At 43.3% G+C, this 17,722-nt stretch overlaps 1 protein-coding gene across 1 annotated transcript in view; it reads left to right on the forward strand.

Moving 5' to 3' along the window:
- The window catches only part of ctnnd2a (catenin (cadherin-associated protein), delta 2a), a 188,683-nt gene that overhangs the window by 13,060 nt on the left and 157,901 nt on the right, over positions 1-17,722 (forward strand). Inside the window, exon 2 of the mRNA XM_027004434.2 lies at positions 11,240-11,379. Within this exon, the coding sequence (XP_026860235.2) occupies positions 11,251-11,379 (129 nt within the window). The 5' untranslated portion in view covers positions 11,240-11,250. The remainder of the gene's footprint in view (positions 1-11,239; positions 11,380-17,722) is intronic.

Below are 17,722 nucleotides of genomic sequence, written 5' to 3' on the forward strand. Positions count from 1 at the left end.
TCATCTCATTATTTTGCAACAAGAAAGTTTATTTGCATGTCATTGCTCTTGATCAAAGGAGCAAAAGGGGCGCTATAGGAACAGCCGTGTAATAGCCTATGAAAAAGCCATTTAGCAATGCCGGGAGCAGGCATTAATGATGGGATCTACTGGACAGGGTACCCTTTGCTTTGAGTTTGCTAATTGACCTTCCCGACATCTCAGATGTTCTCTACACATTTGTGCTCCTCAGACAGCACAGGGGAGGTCATGAGAACAAAAGATTGGCAGTGGTACATCAGGACTGCAGTAATGTATTCCAAGGCACCACGGAAATGGAGGTAGTTCATGCCATGAATTAATTGCTGCCCATTCAGGCTAGTGCATTGCATCATATTACCCAATGTGCAGCGCAGGCCCAAACGATGCATCGTTTGTCAGTCGATACAGTGTTGGCCTCTGCAGAACTGATATTGCAGAAGCCTGCAATATGCCATTTCACTGTCAGACGAATCATCCTCATTTGAGCTGAACGTCCTGACCAATCTCAGACATAGCAGAAGATTATTCAATCTCGGACACAGCAGATGAGCGTTCCATCTCAGACACAGTGTTCTCCGGGTGTGTTGATGATTCACAGCATTCACATGAGCCAACAAGTATAAATAATATTTAATAAAATAATGCAGGACATTCTTTTTAAAAATTATATTTTAAATTATGCACCAGGGAGTCACTACTATGTTTATAAACAATGTGGCACTTTTTTCAGTATCGTGCACCTGTAGTGCAGCTGTTGCATAATAAAACAGATGAGCTCCCTGCTGGATTAGCGGGCCACAGAGTATTGTTGTGTAAGTTGCTTTCATGGATGCTTGGACAAGCCCATGTCCCCCAGACACAGCTATCCTAGCTGGGGGACTCTCTGTCTCTCATGTGGACAGACATCCTGCATGTAACAGCACGACCAAAGGTGGAGGCGTTTGCTTTTTAATAAACAACAGATGGTGCACTGAAGTTGAGGTGCTCTCCAAATCTTGCTAATCAAATCTAGACCTTCAAGCACTCAAATGCGGGACCTTCTTCCTCTTTCACTACCAGGGCCAGCACTGAGACTTCCCACGACACCATTGTCAAATTAGGCAGCAGATAAGTACTTGTGTCCAGACACTTTCAGCTGTGGTACAGGGCCTCAACCATGAATAAATCCATCTGCATTATATAACTGACACACTGCATTCCTGATGGGAACAAGAAATATTCTGAATGGCAACATCCCCAAGCCTCCTCAGGCTGAGCTCAGAACAGGCAGTTCAATTGTGGATTGAGATGTATTTGGAGCTTCTGTCCCACCAAAGAACCAGCAACTTCACTGTATGTATGGTGTAGTTGTTGACCTGAAAATGGCATCTGTGTCCTTGGTCACCTTGGTAGGTGGGGGTGGGGGTACAAATTTGTGTAATTTCATAATAAAATCCAGAACATTTTGTTGGCTTTACCATTCTTGTGTGAATGTGATACACTCTGTCTCACATATTTTTATTTTTAAAGTACTTTTGTGTAATTTGGTGTATTTTTGTGTATATACTGTCTATTTCATAGTAGATTGAGGTAACTGTTGCAAACCTAAGATTTCCACTTTATCTTTCACTGTTTATTAAAGAAACCCTTGAGAAATATTGTTTTATATGTATTTTTCCTGTAAAATAAAAAAGACAGAAACACAGAGAGCAAACCAAGAAAATAACACATTTCTCCCTGCAACAGAGCAGTAAGCTAAACGAGGCATCAGGCAAAGTTAGCAACTGCTGAAACAGCAGTGGTCTGCCAGACTTCCTGCATAAATTCACAGTTGGCGACTCATTTACATTTCATGGAGTAACAAAAGGGGTATTCGCTGCCCCGGCTGGTGGTAAATCAATATGTGCTTATTCAAGTTGGCTACACACTATCACCAATTGCAGCCAAGTCTCTTGGCAACATGCACATTTTGTATGTGTATTATACCTGAATTAATTAAGCACTGAAATTTGAAAAATACTGTAGTGGCTACAGGGCATGCACAGGCTACAGGTTGATGCTAGGAATCTTTTAGAGATTATGCAGAATGTTAGGGTATATATATATATATATATATATATATATATATATATATATATATATATATACACACACACACACACACACACACATATATATATATATATATATATATATATATATATATACACACACACACACATATATATATATATATATATATACACACACACACACACACACACACACACACATATATATATATATATATATATATATATATATATATATACACACACACACACACACACACACACATATATATATATATATATATATATATATATATATATATAGGATGTAGTAAAAATGTCAGTCAAATTTCCAGAGAAACTATATATATATATATATAAAAACCCAAACATTCTGCATAATCTCTAAAAGATTCCTAGCATCAACCTGTAGCCTGTGCATTCCTTGCTAACCTGTACAGTATTTTTCAAATTTTTCAAATATATATATATATATCTATATATATAATATAAAGATTCCAAAGAAACAGGAGATATTCAGAAGATTTAAGAAACTCTTTCATAAGTTAGCCAGTATATTCAGAGTATATTTATTCTGTTTTTCACAATCCATGATAGTTCACACAAACCAAGCTGCACTTTAATGCAAATTTTGGAGCTTGGCATATTACTACTTGCCCTATGGAAAGCTTTGGAAATTGGAAATGCAAATCTTTAAATCTTTTATGGGTATGGAGATGATTAAGCCTGCCTATGTAGACTTTCAAGATCGCCTTCAAGTTCTTTTTGAGATATTTTTTACAAGTGTCAGGAATACTTTTTTGTTTGAATTTCAGTCACAAATATTATACATTAATTAAAATTATTAATTAGAATTGGATTAGAATTTTAGAACAAACAAGCAGCCGAAGTGAGAGAGGGAGTGCGAAAGCGTGGCAGAGACACATGAAAGATGTAATAAATGCATAAAGACATGGGGTGGGAACAAACAAAACAAAACAAAACCCAAGAGTGGTATGCTGCAGAGAGAGCTGAGAGCAGCTGTTTGACAGTAGTGTGTCAAGCGGCACTGAGGTGACACTGCTGGATGCTGCCACGGGCGGTCTGGAAGCGGCCCGTGCACCCGGGGAGGAAGTGTGGCGACGGATCAGAGTGCAGTGTCATCCTTCCCACCCCCAGTGCCCACATCCTGGTAGCAGGGAAGGGGTAAGCAATGCCCTGGCCTGGCATGCCGCTGCTATTCCAGAGCCGCACCCCACTGACAGGCAGAACTGCGCCTAGTGTGACTGCCAGCACATGGCAGAGGCCAGGCTGACAAACTGCTCCACAAAGCTGGCTGGCCTGCAGCCCAAGGGCCCTCGGCCAAAAGCTTCTCTCGGCCTTTGGGTTGGGCCCAAGGTTGGAAGTGAGAGTGGGAGTGGGAATGAACTCTGAAGTGACAACGGTTCTGGCTAGTAAGTTAAGTCGGTATGTTTCTTCTTAGTCTCTTGTATATTTGCTTGAGCACACACTGCATTACACCCCAAAGACTTTAGTTTAGTAAAGTAGCGAGGGGAGTGAGAGAGAGAAGAGGGATCCTCTGCCTACAGCAGGTCAGTTCCCCAAATGCCCGGCAGTGTTCCCTTCAACTTTGTCAAAGGTGCCGCGTCTTATCTCTGCAGCAGGAGCGAAATTCCGGGCCTCGCCGCCAAGCCCGGCCAGCCACAGCAGCCAATGACCCGTCAGATCCAGGCTCAGAACAAAGGACCTCCGACACTACCCACTCCTCCCCTCGGGCAGAAAACCGCAATCCATCAAAGGCCCTCGGCATAGTTCCGAGAGGCAAGAAGGTGTCCCCATCTTGTCACTTCATTCGGGCATTTACCATATCTGCCACCGCCTTGACTTCCGCATTCTTGTGTAGAACTGGGTATTGAGCACTCCTCGCCAGTGTCTGGTGATCACGTCTGGCTTGGCCCGGTTTGTTTATTTATTTCGGCATTGTTGTGCGGGCGCTTGGCTGCTTCCCTGCCACATTAACTCCAGGGGCGGAACTGTCATTCAGCGTGGGAAGGGAGAGTAGCGGTGCCTGCCAGACCTCCTCCTCCACCGAACTGCCGCTCCGACGCAGGCAATCTGTGGGGAAATCACTCCGCAACCATGCCGACCGATGCGTTCAGAAGGAAAGTGAGGGGGGGGTGGGGTGGGACAGAGCTGTTTTTAATTTATTTTTTTATTTGTTGGATTCACTTACCCTGCTCCTTTGGGGCTTCCATGCTGTAGGCGAGGATGGCCAGGCTACGGCAGACAAGGCAGGATCGGGATGTGGTGCGATGTGAATGCTTGTTGCAATGTTGGTATAGCTGCCAAGGCAGGTAAAATTTTCTGCTCTGACATGTAGTCAGAATATGTGGGTACTAGTGAACCTGTAGCTCTCCTGGTATCGCAAGTAAAGCCAGGTGCTGGTAACAGCAAGGCCAGGGGTTAGATTCCCAGGGAGCACACATACTGTCATCTCGATAAATATGTAATTTGCTCTTGAAAAAAGTATCTGCCAAATGCTGAAATTTTAAATGAAAATGTACTAGCTCCCTGTAGCCTCAACCCATACAGCTCCAGGCCAACAGGATTCTTTACTCTTTCTGTAGAGTTACAGCCCTAGCACATCTCTACAGGTGGCTGGTGATTAACAGCCCTGGGAAGAATTCATGAAGCCAAGGCAGGCAGATGTATCTCATCGCATATGCCTGTGGCCTCAGTTCCGGCACTTTCTACATTTGCTAGCAGAGCAGTCTATCAGTGGGAGCATGATGGACAGTACTTGTGCTCAATCAGCTCCCAATTTATAGGATTGCCAAGATGGTGTACACAATGGGCTGGGGTGAACGACAAGGGCGTTTGTTGCTAAAAGCCAAGTGCTAATGAGTCAGGGAGGCACACGCCTTACTTCAGACAGAGTACAAACAGGTCTGGCTGCACCATTTGTCAGTGGTTTGGCCTCTTTCCATGGTTGTTCCCATCAAGAAGCACCATTTTCCCATAACCCTTGTGGCTTTTTTTTAACTTCTGTCTTTCAACAGTCATGCCACCATTAGAGGCAGAGGTGTCAGTCAGTGAGTAATTGGTGGACCTGACTACCCACAGTCCTGCTTGGATGGGGGGGCCCTTCAGTAGTCTCAGAAATAGATTGATTTTGGTTGCTAATTTTTATAATCTTTAATATAATTTTTATAAAGATAAATAATAAGGAAGGTCTATTTATGTTCTGCGTGTTGTTTCATTTCCCCCACCACCCTGCAGGTGGGGAAGGGGCCATGGGTAAACTACTGTGCCCAGGGCCCAAAATTTGGTACTAAGCCCCTTGTTAGAGGGTCTGACTGTGCAGTTTAGACTGACCTGATATGAGCAGCCCTGAACATACAAAACAATTTGAGATGGATGCAAGGCTGCTCACATACTGGTGAATCCAAAATGCCCATGTGTGTAATATGGAGCCAGATTTCCTCCAGTTTCTGTCACCGTGCCCATGCTTGGAGCAGGGTGGCCTGACTCGGGTTCGGGTCTTCTTGCTTGTGCCCTCAATTCTGAGATGACTCCTGCTAAGGGATGGGTCCTGAGAGAAGGGCATGAGGCACTTTTGAACAGCCTCTGTCTGTTCCACTCTTATCAGTACAGATGGCTCAGTTCAGCAGAGTTGCAGGTTGGCCCAACTGTGTTCGCCATTCTCAGACCGAAGTGTTTTTAATTACAGAATGAATGATGGCCTCCGCTGCTGCCTGCATTAGCGAAAGCTTTTCACCAGTTAACAGAGTGAGGGTTTTAACAGGGAGGCGTTAACTTTAAAGCAATCATGAAGGATCTCTGTGAGGAGCGACATGAATTTGGAAGACATTATAACTTCGTAATATCTGCAGTGCAGATGATTTGAAATCATTTAGTCACAGTGACACTGGCCATTTGTTAAACTAGCAAGAGTATATATATTTTGCAGTATGCACTCAAGGATGTTGTTCCTGGATCTGCTGGAGTCATTCTCCCAGTTTGGGGGTCGCAGCCCCTCGTGCAACGATTACCACCACTGTCTTCTACATCTTTTCTTGCTCTCCTTTCAGCCCTTTGTATTTCTCGAGCTTTTCATGTTCCTTCTTCATGAAGTTGCTGTCACTTGGGATTGCTATGGCTTTGGCCAGTTCATTAACATGTCTGGTTGGTTACCCTTCACCTTTTTTTCAGTCTGCATCTGGAAATCCCACAGGATAAATATAGGTCCACCTTTAACTTCAGTCTACCCTTGACTTCTTAAGGATTGCCCCTTGTGTGATGTCTCACAGCAAAGCACTTCAGCATTTTCAACCCACAGCCAATCACTTATTGCGAGGCTCAACAATCTCTTGCAACAAGCGATCTGCTTGATTAGTATTTCTACATGCAGCTCCAACTGTCTAGATGTGGTTCTGACTGTCAAGTGCAGGCGTTGTGTCTAGCTTCACAGATAATAAGCAAGTGTGATAAACAGTGCATTACATTTTAATGAGACTACAAGGGAGCCCATTTTGCATAGAGTAGGATTGCAAAGTGTAACTCTGATAGTTATTTTGCACACTGTACAACAGTACATCTTAATAAAAGAATTAATAAAACTTAAACAGTGCAAACATTTGGAACCACATAAGATAAAAAATTTACATTTAACAAAAAATTAAAAATTTATTGTAACGGTGAACGGTAAGGAGGCGGACGCATGTGTGGAGAAGAGCAAGATATAGTCGGTATAACGGTCCAGGGTCACATTACCAATGCGGAGAGTATGGGGATACATGATTAACAAACAAAAACACACGTAGGCAAACAACAAAAAGCAAGGAAGCAGGCTCTAACAAAAGACCAGGAAAACTCTGGGCTAAGAAACACGAAGGCTGGGAAACACAAAAGCACAGAGTACAAACTTAACGGTTCGAATATACATGCATGCACAAAGTCAACAAGCACAATGAACAGCCAAAACTAAGGCAACAAGGCAGGTCTTAAATACAATCAACTAAACGAGGGACAGTTGTTGAAAATCACACGAGGGGCGGAGAAAACGAAACTATGGAACGGAATTAAAAAGACCACAAGATGTGGAAAACACGGAACCCGGAAGATAGGAGGGACTGATCATGACATTTATATTGTTATTTTAAGTAATATATATATTTTGGCATATATTTGATTGTTCAAATATATACATTTATATTTATATATAAATATATAAAAGAATATGTAAAGATTGTGTGGCATGCACTAATTTAATCAAAATTTATTTTATGCGCTTTTCAGATGGTCCCAATGTCATAGACAAGATTCTTCAAGATTATGTATTACTAAACACATTTTCCTCATTATTAAACCACATAACCCACAATATTTTAGATGTGAGAAACTAGCATTAAATTGACTATCAGGGTAAAACAAAGCACAGTAATGTGTGAACTGATGTCAAGGGCTGTGCATTAGGCTTTGTGCAGAAAGTGTCGTAAGTTAGTCTAACATGTAGTCGTTACTCTGCAATTAATCATAAATACGGAAAGTTCGAAAACACCGCTAACTACCTTACTGCAATTGCTATCCATAAAACGACATTTCAAAGAGGTGGCCAGTCTCTTTCACCATGTAGCCCTGAGGCTGCCTCATTGCATTCCAGTGACTCTTATGTGTATATTAGGGTGGGATTGTCTCCTCCATTGTACCATCAATGTGTGTCCATCATTATCTTGCCTCAGGTACGCAACAACATTTGTAAGTATTTGGGATTATTGATAAGTATGTTGGTATGACAAATAATCGTGGGTTGTTTTTAGGTAATAAGGATACAGTATTATTTTATGGCAGGTAGATTCTTCTGTAAATTTAAGTAGCATGTTTTTTTAAAGGCATCAAATAATCAATGGTTATGAATATTTAATTTTATTTCTACTAGTAATCTATTTAAGTATAGCATGATAAATTGTTACAATTAGTTATTTAATACTAATGTTTATGCAACAGTAAGTATATGTGTTCATCCTCAGTTTAGGGAATTATTTATGCTTAAACAGTTTGAATTAGTAAATGTAATGGTTTAAAATGACTTGCTCAAACCAAGTATTTCGTATATGACTTTACAGTACAATGCTGCATTTGGCTTGTGACGTGTTCTATATTGCCTAAAACATATTGCATGTTCTTTTCTGAATATGCAACAAATATGATTGTAAATTTACATGGGTGCTTCTGCGTTTTTAATTAACAGGACAACAGAAGGCCAGCGGTCCCTTTAATATGAAGCATGTTTTCCATTTGAACAAAGGGTTTGATATTACTGCTCATCTGTTTCAGTATCTCTTTTGTCTCTCCTTGTTTTTGTCCACCTCTCTTTCTTTGCAACCCTCTCTTTCTCTTTCTGTCTCTATTTCTATCTCTCTGTTTTTCTGACTGCCTGTGGCCCTGTAATCCAAAGCCCTGCTGCAAAATAAAACAAAAAAACCCCTGAAGAGTGGTGCTCTTCTGTTTATTAGCTGAAGGGCAACACACCATGTTCTAGACACAACAATTACCACAAAAGGCTTGCCCGTTTAATTGCACCCCTGACCTCTGTTTGGCCCTGAAGTAAAAGCTACACACAGACTTAATATTTTAAACCATGCTTGAAACTACTGTCTAAAAACCTGGGAGCACCTGTACATGCAAAACAGGATTGTAGTTGGATAATATCAAACATAAAGGCCATGTGAACAGAATTTGCTTCTGAAGAATATTTCTAACCAGTCTCTTGGTGTTGACTTCAGAGGAGCTGATGTAAATGCACACACCAATCTGCAGTCCTGCTGGTTAAACCACATCTCCAGGCCTGGGGTGAGGAAGGCATGCTTCTTATGATTGCTTTTCAAGCCTGCGGTTTAAACAACCATGTGTACTCCAGAAGTCCAGTGAGATATAAATATGCTATTTCATGCATGTTTGGACCGACAAAGAAATGAGGTGTGCGTTTTAGCTGCTAGCCTTGAAAGTGAATGGGCACAGAATAAGGTAATGTATGAGGTGTGTCGCAAGCATATTTACATTAATGTATGTGTATGAAAGGCCTTTTATTTCAGAGGTGCAGAGGTTAACGGTGGTCTTGTTTGGGATCTCACTGGCTCTAAAGGCAAGGGGCAGAGTCTGTGCCTCTGTGTAAAGTCCATATGATATGTGGAAAAATGCTGTCTAGTTTGAAGTCAGCTACAGACCAAACAAAGTTATAAAATATTTTCCAATTAACCATCATTGAAGAAAAGTGTTATTATTTAAGGTATGCATTTCCCATCATCAGAGCCACATTTGTTCTTGGATGGACAGTGGTGCAAGGACCATGGTGACGTGTTGCAAAGTGCCTGATCGCCAGAGCCTCGTGCAATGAGTTAACTTTCCCGCGCTCGGACTGTGAAGCGGAGGGCAGCTGAATTGAACACGCCGCTAGTGATGTAAGCCTCTGCCTGGATGCCTGGCTCAGCACCGGGCCTCCACCACCCATGCCGCGCAAGTGACAAATCATCTCCTCTCCATTCCGACTGCGGCCGTGGTGTAGAGATTGCGAGATTCCAGGAAACTCAGTTTGGAAAGCATTGGAACAAGTGAGTTACCCCTAGATCGCCTCCAAAAGCTTGCTTGGAAGACTTATATAACCAGGAAATACTAATGTGTGAAGGCAAGATGGAGCTAGCTAAACTCTCTGGAAATTGCAGTGTAAGTAGGTATAATTAGATTTTCTGAAAGCTCGGTGGAGGCTTGCTGCCTTGCGAGATGAGGCGAGTCATCTTTATTAAGGGAGGCGCTAAGCTGGCAGGCTGCGCCGCGTCTGCTCCGCCGAAGGGCTCAACCCAAACGTGACGAGGAAGACCTCCATGGCTGTTTGTCACAGTTGGCGCCCTTTCAGTGAGGGAGCTCCGCTAATGCCCTGGTTATTATTTGGAGTTTGTCCCTAATCGATACAGATGCTCGGGAGGCTGTATCAATCACGCGTTTCTTGACACTTGCTCATCTGCTGCTGGTGTAATCAGGCTGGCATGGTTTACAGCGCGTGGCGAAAGAGGTGGGGTGAGAGAGTTTGGCATGGCAGGCTGCTGGGCTGCAGGCAAGGATGATCAACACAGCATTCTGGTCATTATGAGTTAGTGCAGATAACTCTGTGGTACTCGTGTTTGTTTTATTAATGCAGAGATGTGCAGGGTGTGGATTTATGCAGCAGAAGATACAGAGAGCCAGGTAATCACGGCTGATCTTAAGGCCTCAGAAGCCACCTAAGAGAGCACCTAAGAGACACCAGGAAACATTGCATTCAAGAAACAAAGCAGATTCATAGGAGTCTGCAGAAATAAACTTGTATGAAGGCATGGGGTTCGCTGCTTTCCTTGTGACACCTCCAGTTACAAATGGCCGTTTCATCTAATGGTTGCTAAACATTTTCTTCTGGTCACTGTTTCTCCACGCTTTTCCACTCTGGGTGGTAGTAATAGCTGGAGAGAAATAAGCTGCCATAAAGCAGAATTCCAAATACATGTTAAAGAACGCATGAAATTTTTAACTGTTGTAGAGGGTTTGGCCATACAGCCCGGAACTTGATGAAATGAGCTGGTTGTAATTCAGTGGTCATGTGACTTGCTGACTTTGGAGTAAGGAAGTGATTTGCTTACTTCATGAAAAAACAGTGGGCAATCAGAGGCTAAACCACATACAACAATGAGGCAAAAACCACACGTTGTATGAAACAAAACCCGGTAAAAGCAAAAACTGGTAAAAGTCATGCATGAATTAAACTGACCAAATCTGAGAAGACTTACCGCTGAATAAGGCAGAATAAATCTATTATTTATTCTCCCATGAGGCAGACCCACTCTAAGGGACTGCTGACATTAAGGCTGGAATGCAATCTGTCCTACCACAACTGCCATCCGGACAAGACTTAAATAAGATAAATAAAGCAGGACTTGTCACTTTGCCAGATAACTCAGGCCAAGACTGTCCAATAGCCAAGACTGTCCAATAGCCAAGACTGTCCAATAGCCAAGACTGTCCAATAGTCAAGACTGTCCAATAGGAGAGGAAGGAGGCATGCCTACTGGTCAATCCTTAGCACAGTCTTAAATGATCCACTGACTGAGAAATCGCACTTTATAGAATACCCCACCCCTGATGTCTGCATGTGTCATCAGCAGGTTGAGACATGCCAGTTCCAGACCAGCCTTCTGAAGCCGAGAAGCCCACCATGCTGAGCCCAAGCCTGGACTCCTCCAACGGGGAGAAGGGTGAGGCAGAGACCACTTCAGCCATCCTGGCCTCCGTCAAAGAGCAGGTGAGGCCCCTGCATATCGCTCTGTCGTCTCCCTCTGGACATTGGGGGCGCGATCGACACCAAGCTGTGCGGTTGGAGGTTTCCCCCACACCACTAGTCCAGCCGTTAGCGCTGCCGGCTGGGGAGTCAGACTGAGAGCATTTGTCATTGTAATATTGGTGTCAAGCTTTAGAGACATAGATTAAAAGGGAAATGAAGAGAGCAAAGGCAATTCTCTACAGTAAGCACTGATGTTAAGAATTCAGTATATTGCTTCAGTCTTTGTTTTGTTTTGTTTTGTTTTTCTTTTTTAATTACGAGACGTAATAAAGAGAACTGGTAAGAAAAAAATGCTCGGGCTCCAGATTTTCCTTTCCTTGAAGATTCATATTAATCCACTGAAAAGATCAAACGACCAGTGTATTAAAATTGAGAATGAAGCGTTTCACTAGTAAAGAGTTAAATTCCTGGCAAGGATTACATAAAACATAAAACACAAACAAACTAGTCTGCACGTCGCTGCAGTGCCGATACCCCTAATAAACCATTAAACACGAAGCGACTGCATGTGCTAATTATTCGTTTTTCGCACATTTCTGCACGATAACGGGCAACCTGTCCTTTACAGAATGACGACTTTCGCGTACGTTCGTTAAACTCTACCTAGAACTGACTCGTCGCGTCTTTCGCAAAACCGGCCGTTGGTTGTTTAACTGAATCACAGTGGGCTCTCTGTACCTGTACTGGTGATACATCAGTCATTTCGAAAGCGTCGACGGCTGAGTGTGCAGCTTTAATAGGGACGAGCATTAAAAACGGAAAGCTGAAGCGGCATCTCCGGTAGGCGCGGCTACGCTCAGATTAATGCGTTCGTGAACGTCTGACCTTCGGTGATGAAGCGGTCGAAATCAGCGTTGTATTTTTAACAACTAACCAGACAGGTCTTATCGTTGATTGTATAAAAGGGGGTAATGGGTGATTGTTGGTAAGTCTCAGAAGTTTCCCATATAACGCAAACCTAAAATAACAAGTTGAGATTACGATGACGAGAAGGTCACAGTTCTGCATTGCTAGACAGAATCTTTAATATTTAACATTGCACATTCGTTAATGCAGATGGATGTATCCGTCTCTTGTGCCTGGCATTTAAGCCTGTGTGAGCATATTAATGTCAGTAAGAAAGTAAACTTACTGAAGTAATGAAGTTCTGCTTCTTCAGTTCTTAAAGAAGACTTTCACAGTTTAGTTCCTTCATCTAATTAGACTGATCTAGTGTTTGGCGCAGTAGTCAATGTTCTGCACTTTATTTCATGAGACCTTATCTGTGGTAACACATGGGGGGGATGCAAATGTATCACATATGATTTCTATTTTCCTAAGTCTTCTGTCAGCATAGTTGTTAGCATACATAACTGTATTTTATTTTATTTTTTTTTACCCCTCTAACACCTACCACAAAAGCTACGTATTACAGTCTTGCAGGGCATTGAAAAGAATTTTCTGGCCTTGTAAAAATGAATGTGTTTCGAGTCATTTTGTTCCTTTTTTAAACATTTGGCTGAAAATATTGTTCACCTTTGATCGCATGCAGTGATTCATTTTTTTCTAACCTTGCTCTTTATTGTGAGAATGAAAGGCTGTTTTTCTCCAAGTCTCAGATAGTGACACACAGCACCTCATTACAACAACGCCTTTCATACCTGCAGTGCGTGTTTGGCCTTCACCAAATCAATCTGCAAGCATGCCGTCATTTTGGAAGGCCTCTTATTATGGGCACAGTGATCAGTGTAGACGTCTCGCTTGGCCTTAGTTTTGATGTGTCTGTTATTGGAGCACGCAATCAAAGATCCAGCCATGTCATGGGAATCGTGACCAATTTTGACCTTAAGGAAAAACATGCTTTGGTCAAGTGGGACTAGTAGTATCAGGCACCTTGTTGCTTTTTCTGACCCCTTTACAAAAACCAGAAAAGAAGCAAGGGAATAAAAGAAAATGCATTATAGACCTTTTGATGTGGAGTTTTTATCTCAGTCAGTCTGGAACGGCAGGGGATTTCAGGTGGCGAGTTGGTCAACACGGGTCCTTTCTAACACCTACTTAATTTGCCCCAATCTCCCGTGTATAACAGCAATATGATTGTCTTGCATGTCCAGGACATTTGGTTATATGTCAGATACTGCTGTCTTTGTCAAGATGTGGCCGGGCCTTGTGTTAGTAGCGTGTTAGTGGGATGCTGTCTCACAGGGTATTGCATAGGTTTTCTAAATCGACCAGCGTGGAGATCAGTCTCGCAGCCATGGCGTGCATTTGGTGCAGACGCTGATCCTGATATGGTGCCGAAGACCCTGAGACTTGACAGCTAATGTCGGCAAGATCTGAGGTGAAGTTTCGTTAGCTGCACGCCTCACTCAGTGACACATCATCCCTGTCACGGGCACATGGGCCGCTGTTCACGGAAATGCCACCACAGCTGCAAGGCGATGCATGAGAGCAGTTACTCAAAGCTCTACCCTTATCATCGCCAACACCCTAATCACCGGCACTCAAACTCTAACTAAAGTTTTCTGCAACAAGTTTCTTCTGCCCAATTCAAAAACCAGAACCCTTCAAACGTTCACCTGGTCGCTGCCGTGCACCACGTGCCACGTGGGACTCGCTCGTGCTTTGCTGTTAGTTCAGTACTAACCACACAAACCTTGCCGACGTCCTGCCTGCATCCAGCATGGGGTCGGGTAATTTGCATATGAAAAAAAGATGGAGGCAGGAGGGACATAAATATTGATAGGATGCAAATGCTGCGTCCCAACTTTCTCCATGCTCATCGTGCTCTGTCTTTGAAGTGCTTTTTTGTGCCGGGTCACGGAGGTCATGGGGTTTGTGGTGTCTGCGTGCAACCCACTCGCACTTACCCGTGCTGACAAACAAAGCCAGCGACCCTTCATTTGACCTTCATCACAAGCTAGTTTGAATGACTGATTGGTGCACGTCAGAATCTTTGCCCAGTTGTCAGACTTAACTCTAATCCATCCATAAGGCACCAGCACCAGTTCTTTTATCCCTATAATCAGTACCATACGTACTGCTTATGACATGTGTGTTATTTCTACATGTTCCAAAGACCATGTGGCAGCCAGTCACACAGTGACCAGGCAGGCTATTCAACTGCTGCATATTGTGTCACTGAGCGCACACACAGAATTCAATATGGCTCAGTGCAAATAAATTGTGTAGGTGACAAATCATAGGCGAGAACATGTGACTCATGAGCGGGCCAGTGTCAGCGATGAATAATTCGAGTGTTTGCCCAAGGAGGGTCTGAGGCAGAGGAGCAGGCTGTTAAGAAACCCTCGCTCAAAGGTTTTGGATAAATAGGAAAGCCTTTCTGGCTAATGTTCTCTTAAGGTAGAGGAGTCTCTGTAAAACTGATTGGTGTGTACTCTGGTGTACTGTAGTGTACCCTGCATCTGTATGATGCATGTCCTCTGTGCTGTGTCTTCCTGCCGAGGCCCTAATGGCATCTGTTTTCGTCCGCTGCTGTCAGCCTTTCTGAGAAAGACACAAATTTGTTCCGACGGTCTTCACCAAGTGATGAAAAGAGAGGTGTGAGCTTTTTATGTATGAGGGCGCGTTTGGGTTTGGGATCAATAAAGGCAGGTCCCTTGCATTTGGGTCAGTAGGGCTTTCTAAATTCAGCACCTCAGATCAGAGCTTACGAGCTGGAAAAGGTCCCAGACTTATTGAAGTGAAATGAAACGGCCCATTTCTTAGGCCTTTGTAAGGATACTTGCTGCTCCCTTTCTCCCATTACCCTCATGCTAACTGGTAACTGTGGTGTTCAGGGTTTTTTTGTGATGGTCTATTGTGTCACATAATTTTAACATCTCAAAAGGAGCGGGAATCTCATCTTATTTGGAGGCAGGGGACTAACGGTTTATGCTGATTTGAACATTTTGTAAGTTCTCGTGAACTCAGCTCAGATTCCTTTGTCCCTTTCTGTGATGTTTAATTAGCTCTTTGTTGACTACTGATCTGATCATGTCAGCATTTTTCAAAAATGTTTTAGAAATCAGTGTTAAACATCTAAATCACATCTTGATATGCACAGTACAAATGCACAGTACAAATGTCAAAATTCAAAATACAGTTTGCTTTTGATCACATCACACCTTTTAGCAGTGGGACCTGAATATTATGTGTGTGTGTGTGTGTGTGTGTGTGTGTTTATTTGTTTGTTTGTTTGTGTGTGTGTGTGTGTGTGAGAGAGAGAGAGAGAGAGAGAGAGAGAGAGAGAGAGAGAGAGAGAGAGAAGTAACAATGAGAGTGCAATGACCGAGCAAGAAAAAGTGTGACAGACAAAGTGAAAGTCAGAGTGCAAGAGCGGATAAGTGCCAGAGAGAGAGGAAGCTAGATGTCGGGCCCTGTGCTGAGAAATGCACAGTGTATCACATGGAGTGGTCCTGTGTGTGTGTGTGTTTGTGTGTGTGTTGTGTGTGTGGTATCTGTTTGTGTATGTGGTGTGTGTGTGTGTGTGTGTGTATGTGTGTGTGTGTTTGTGTTTGTGTATAGGCACTAGGGGTCTGCATAACTGGCCTGAAAGGAGTGTCCAATAGTGAAGTCAGTGGAGCAGAGTGGAGCACTCAACCATTGTGGGACGTTTCCTCTCCTTCTCCTGCTCCGTCCTGCGGCTCCTCCGAACTCCCCTCCCCCACCCACCCCCAGCAGCATCCACAACCGGCCAGTGCGAGTCAGCAGCATCAGACCGGGCAACCTTGCCTGTGCCCTGCAGCAATATGTTGAGGCTTACGCGTTGGATGCTGGCCACTTTGCCTCTCTGTGGTCAGGAGGATGAGTTCAGGGCTGGCTGCTGGAGCTCTGTTGGAAGTATATGAATTAGCATTTGCATGTCGGAGAATGGCATGAAATCACTGCTATTGCATTTGTTATGTATATTTTGATCAGTGTGAATCAGATTTAATCATAACCACTATGATCATGAGTGTGCCATCCTCATTTTGTACTATATATCTGTGGAATGTACACAATTTTGCTCATGTACACACAGGCAGTAAGAGGGGTAAAATTATTTTAGAGATATTTTATGGACTTACAGGTGAGATACAGCACTGTTTTGACTAGGCTCTTGTTAAGAAAGTGACCATGCAAAAAAAACCCAAAAAACCCCAAACTTATTTGGAGAATCATTTGCAAATAAGAAAGTTGCCACTAGATGGCAAACATATTAAAGTGGACCTCTGGCTCAGAAAAGCTCCAAACGCAGCACACTGGTATGAGGGCGGGGAATGAGAATTCTTCTGGGAGTCCTTGTGTTCTTTCCAAAAAGGAAGTGTGTGAGAGCTGTGTATGAGGAAATACTGCTTTGTTTGTTTTTGTCTCACAGCTACACTGTTCATGTTCATGTATGACTAGAGAATTTGCAGTTTATTTGAGAATCAAGCCAAGCAAGTCCTCCATAACCACAGACACACACACACATCTTTGGTTATTTGCGTTTTAGAGCTGAGGACAGGTTGCAGTACCACAGTGAGGAATAATGTTTTCATCTAAGCTGCCCCAGAGAGGGCAGTTTAAAAAGACGTCACTGTCCTCCCTCACAACACACAATCACTCTGTGAGTTTAGGTTGTGTGTAACACACACACACAAAGCAGTAGAATATGATGGAAAGAGATAGAGAGCTGCATTAGTCCAGGTGTCTCTAATATCTGTGCTTTCTGACTCTAGCACGCACACACACATACACACACACAAACACACACCTGCTGGCCTGGCAGCTTCAGTTAAAAAGCTAGCTAGTGGGCTGCAGGAGCCAGCTCCCAGGGGAAGATGGGAAATGATTTTGGTGTAGGAAGGGGACACAGGGGAAGGCTAATGGGGAGGAGATGAATGGGAGACTCGGGGGAAGACGCTGTGAGATGGTTGGATATGGCAGCTTTAATCTGCTCTTCTCTCCTGCCTTCCGCCATCCCGCCATTCTGTGAAATCTCGTGGCCAGGAAGTCAACGCATTGTGATAGCAATCAGAGATGTAAATGTTGGCAATCATCTGGCGTGTGTGTGCGTGCGTACGTTTGTGTGTGTGCGTATGTGTGAGTGCATACATATGGGTGTGTGAGTGTGTGTGTGTGTGTGTGTGTGTATGTCACCATGCTGTCTGCAAGAGTTTTAAAGGCAACCGACACATACACACACAACACAGTGAAATACAATTCTGTGTCTCCTAGTATGTCAAATCTTGTTCCCCCACCGATTCTTCAAGAATGTGCGTGTATACATGGGTGTGTGTGTGTGTGTGTGTGTGTGTGTGTGTGTTTGGGTTGCCAGGTCCTCTATGCAGCATCTCTCTGT

Source organism: Electrophorus electricus, chromosome 5, assembly GCF_013358815.1.
Source record: "Electrophorus electricus isolate fEleEle1 chromosome 5, fEleEle1.pri, whole genome shotgun sequence".
Taxonomy (NCBI): Eukaryota; Metazoa; Chordata; class Actinopteri; order Gymnotiformes; family Gymnotidae; genus Electrophorus; species Electrophorus electricus.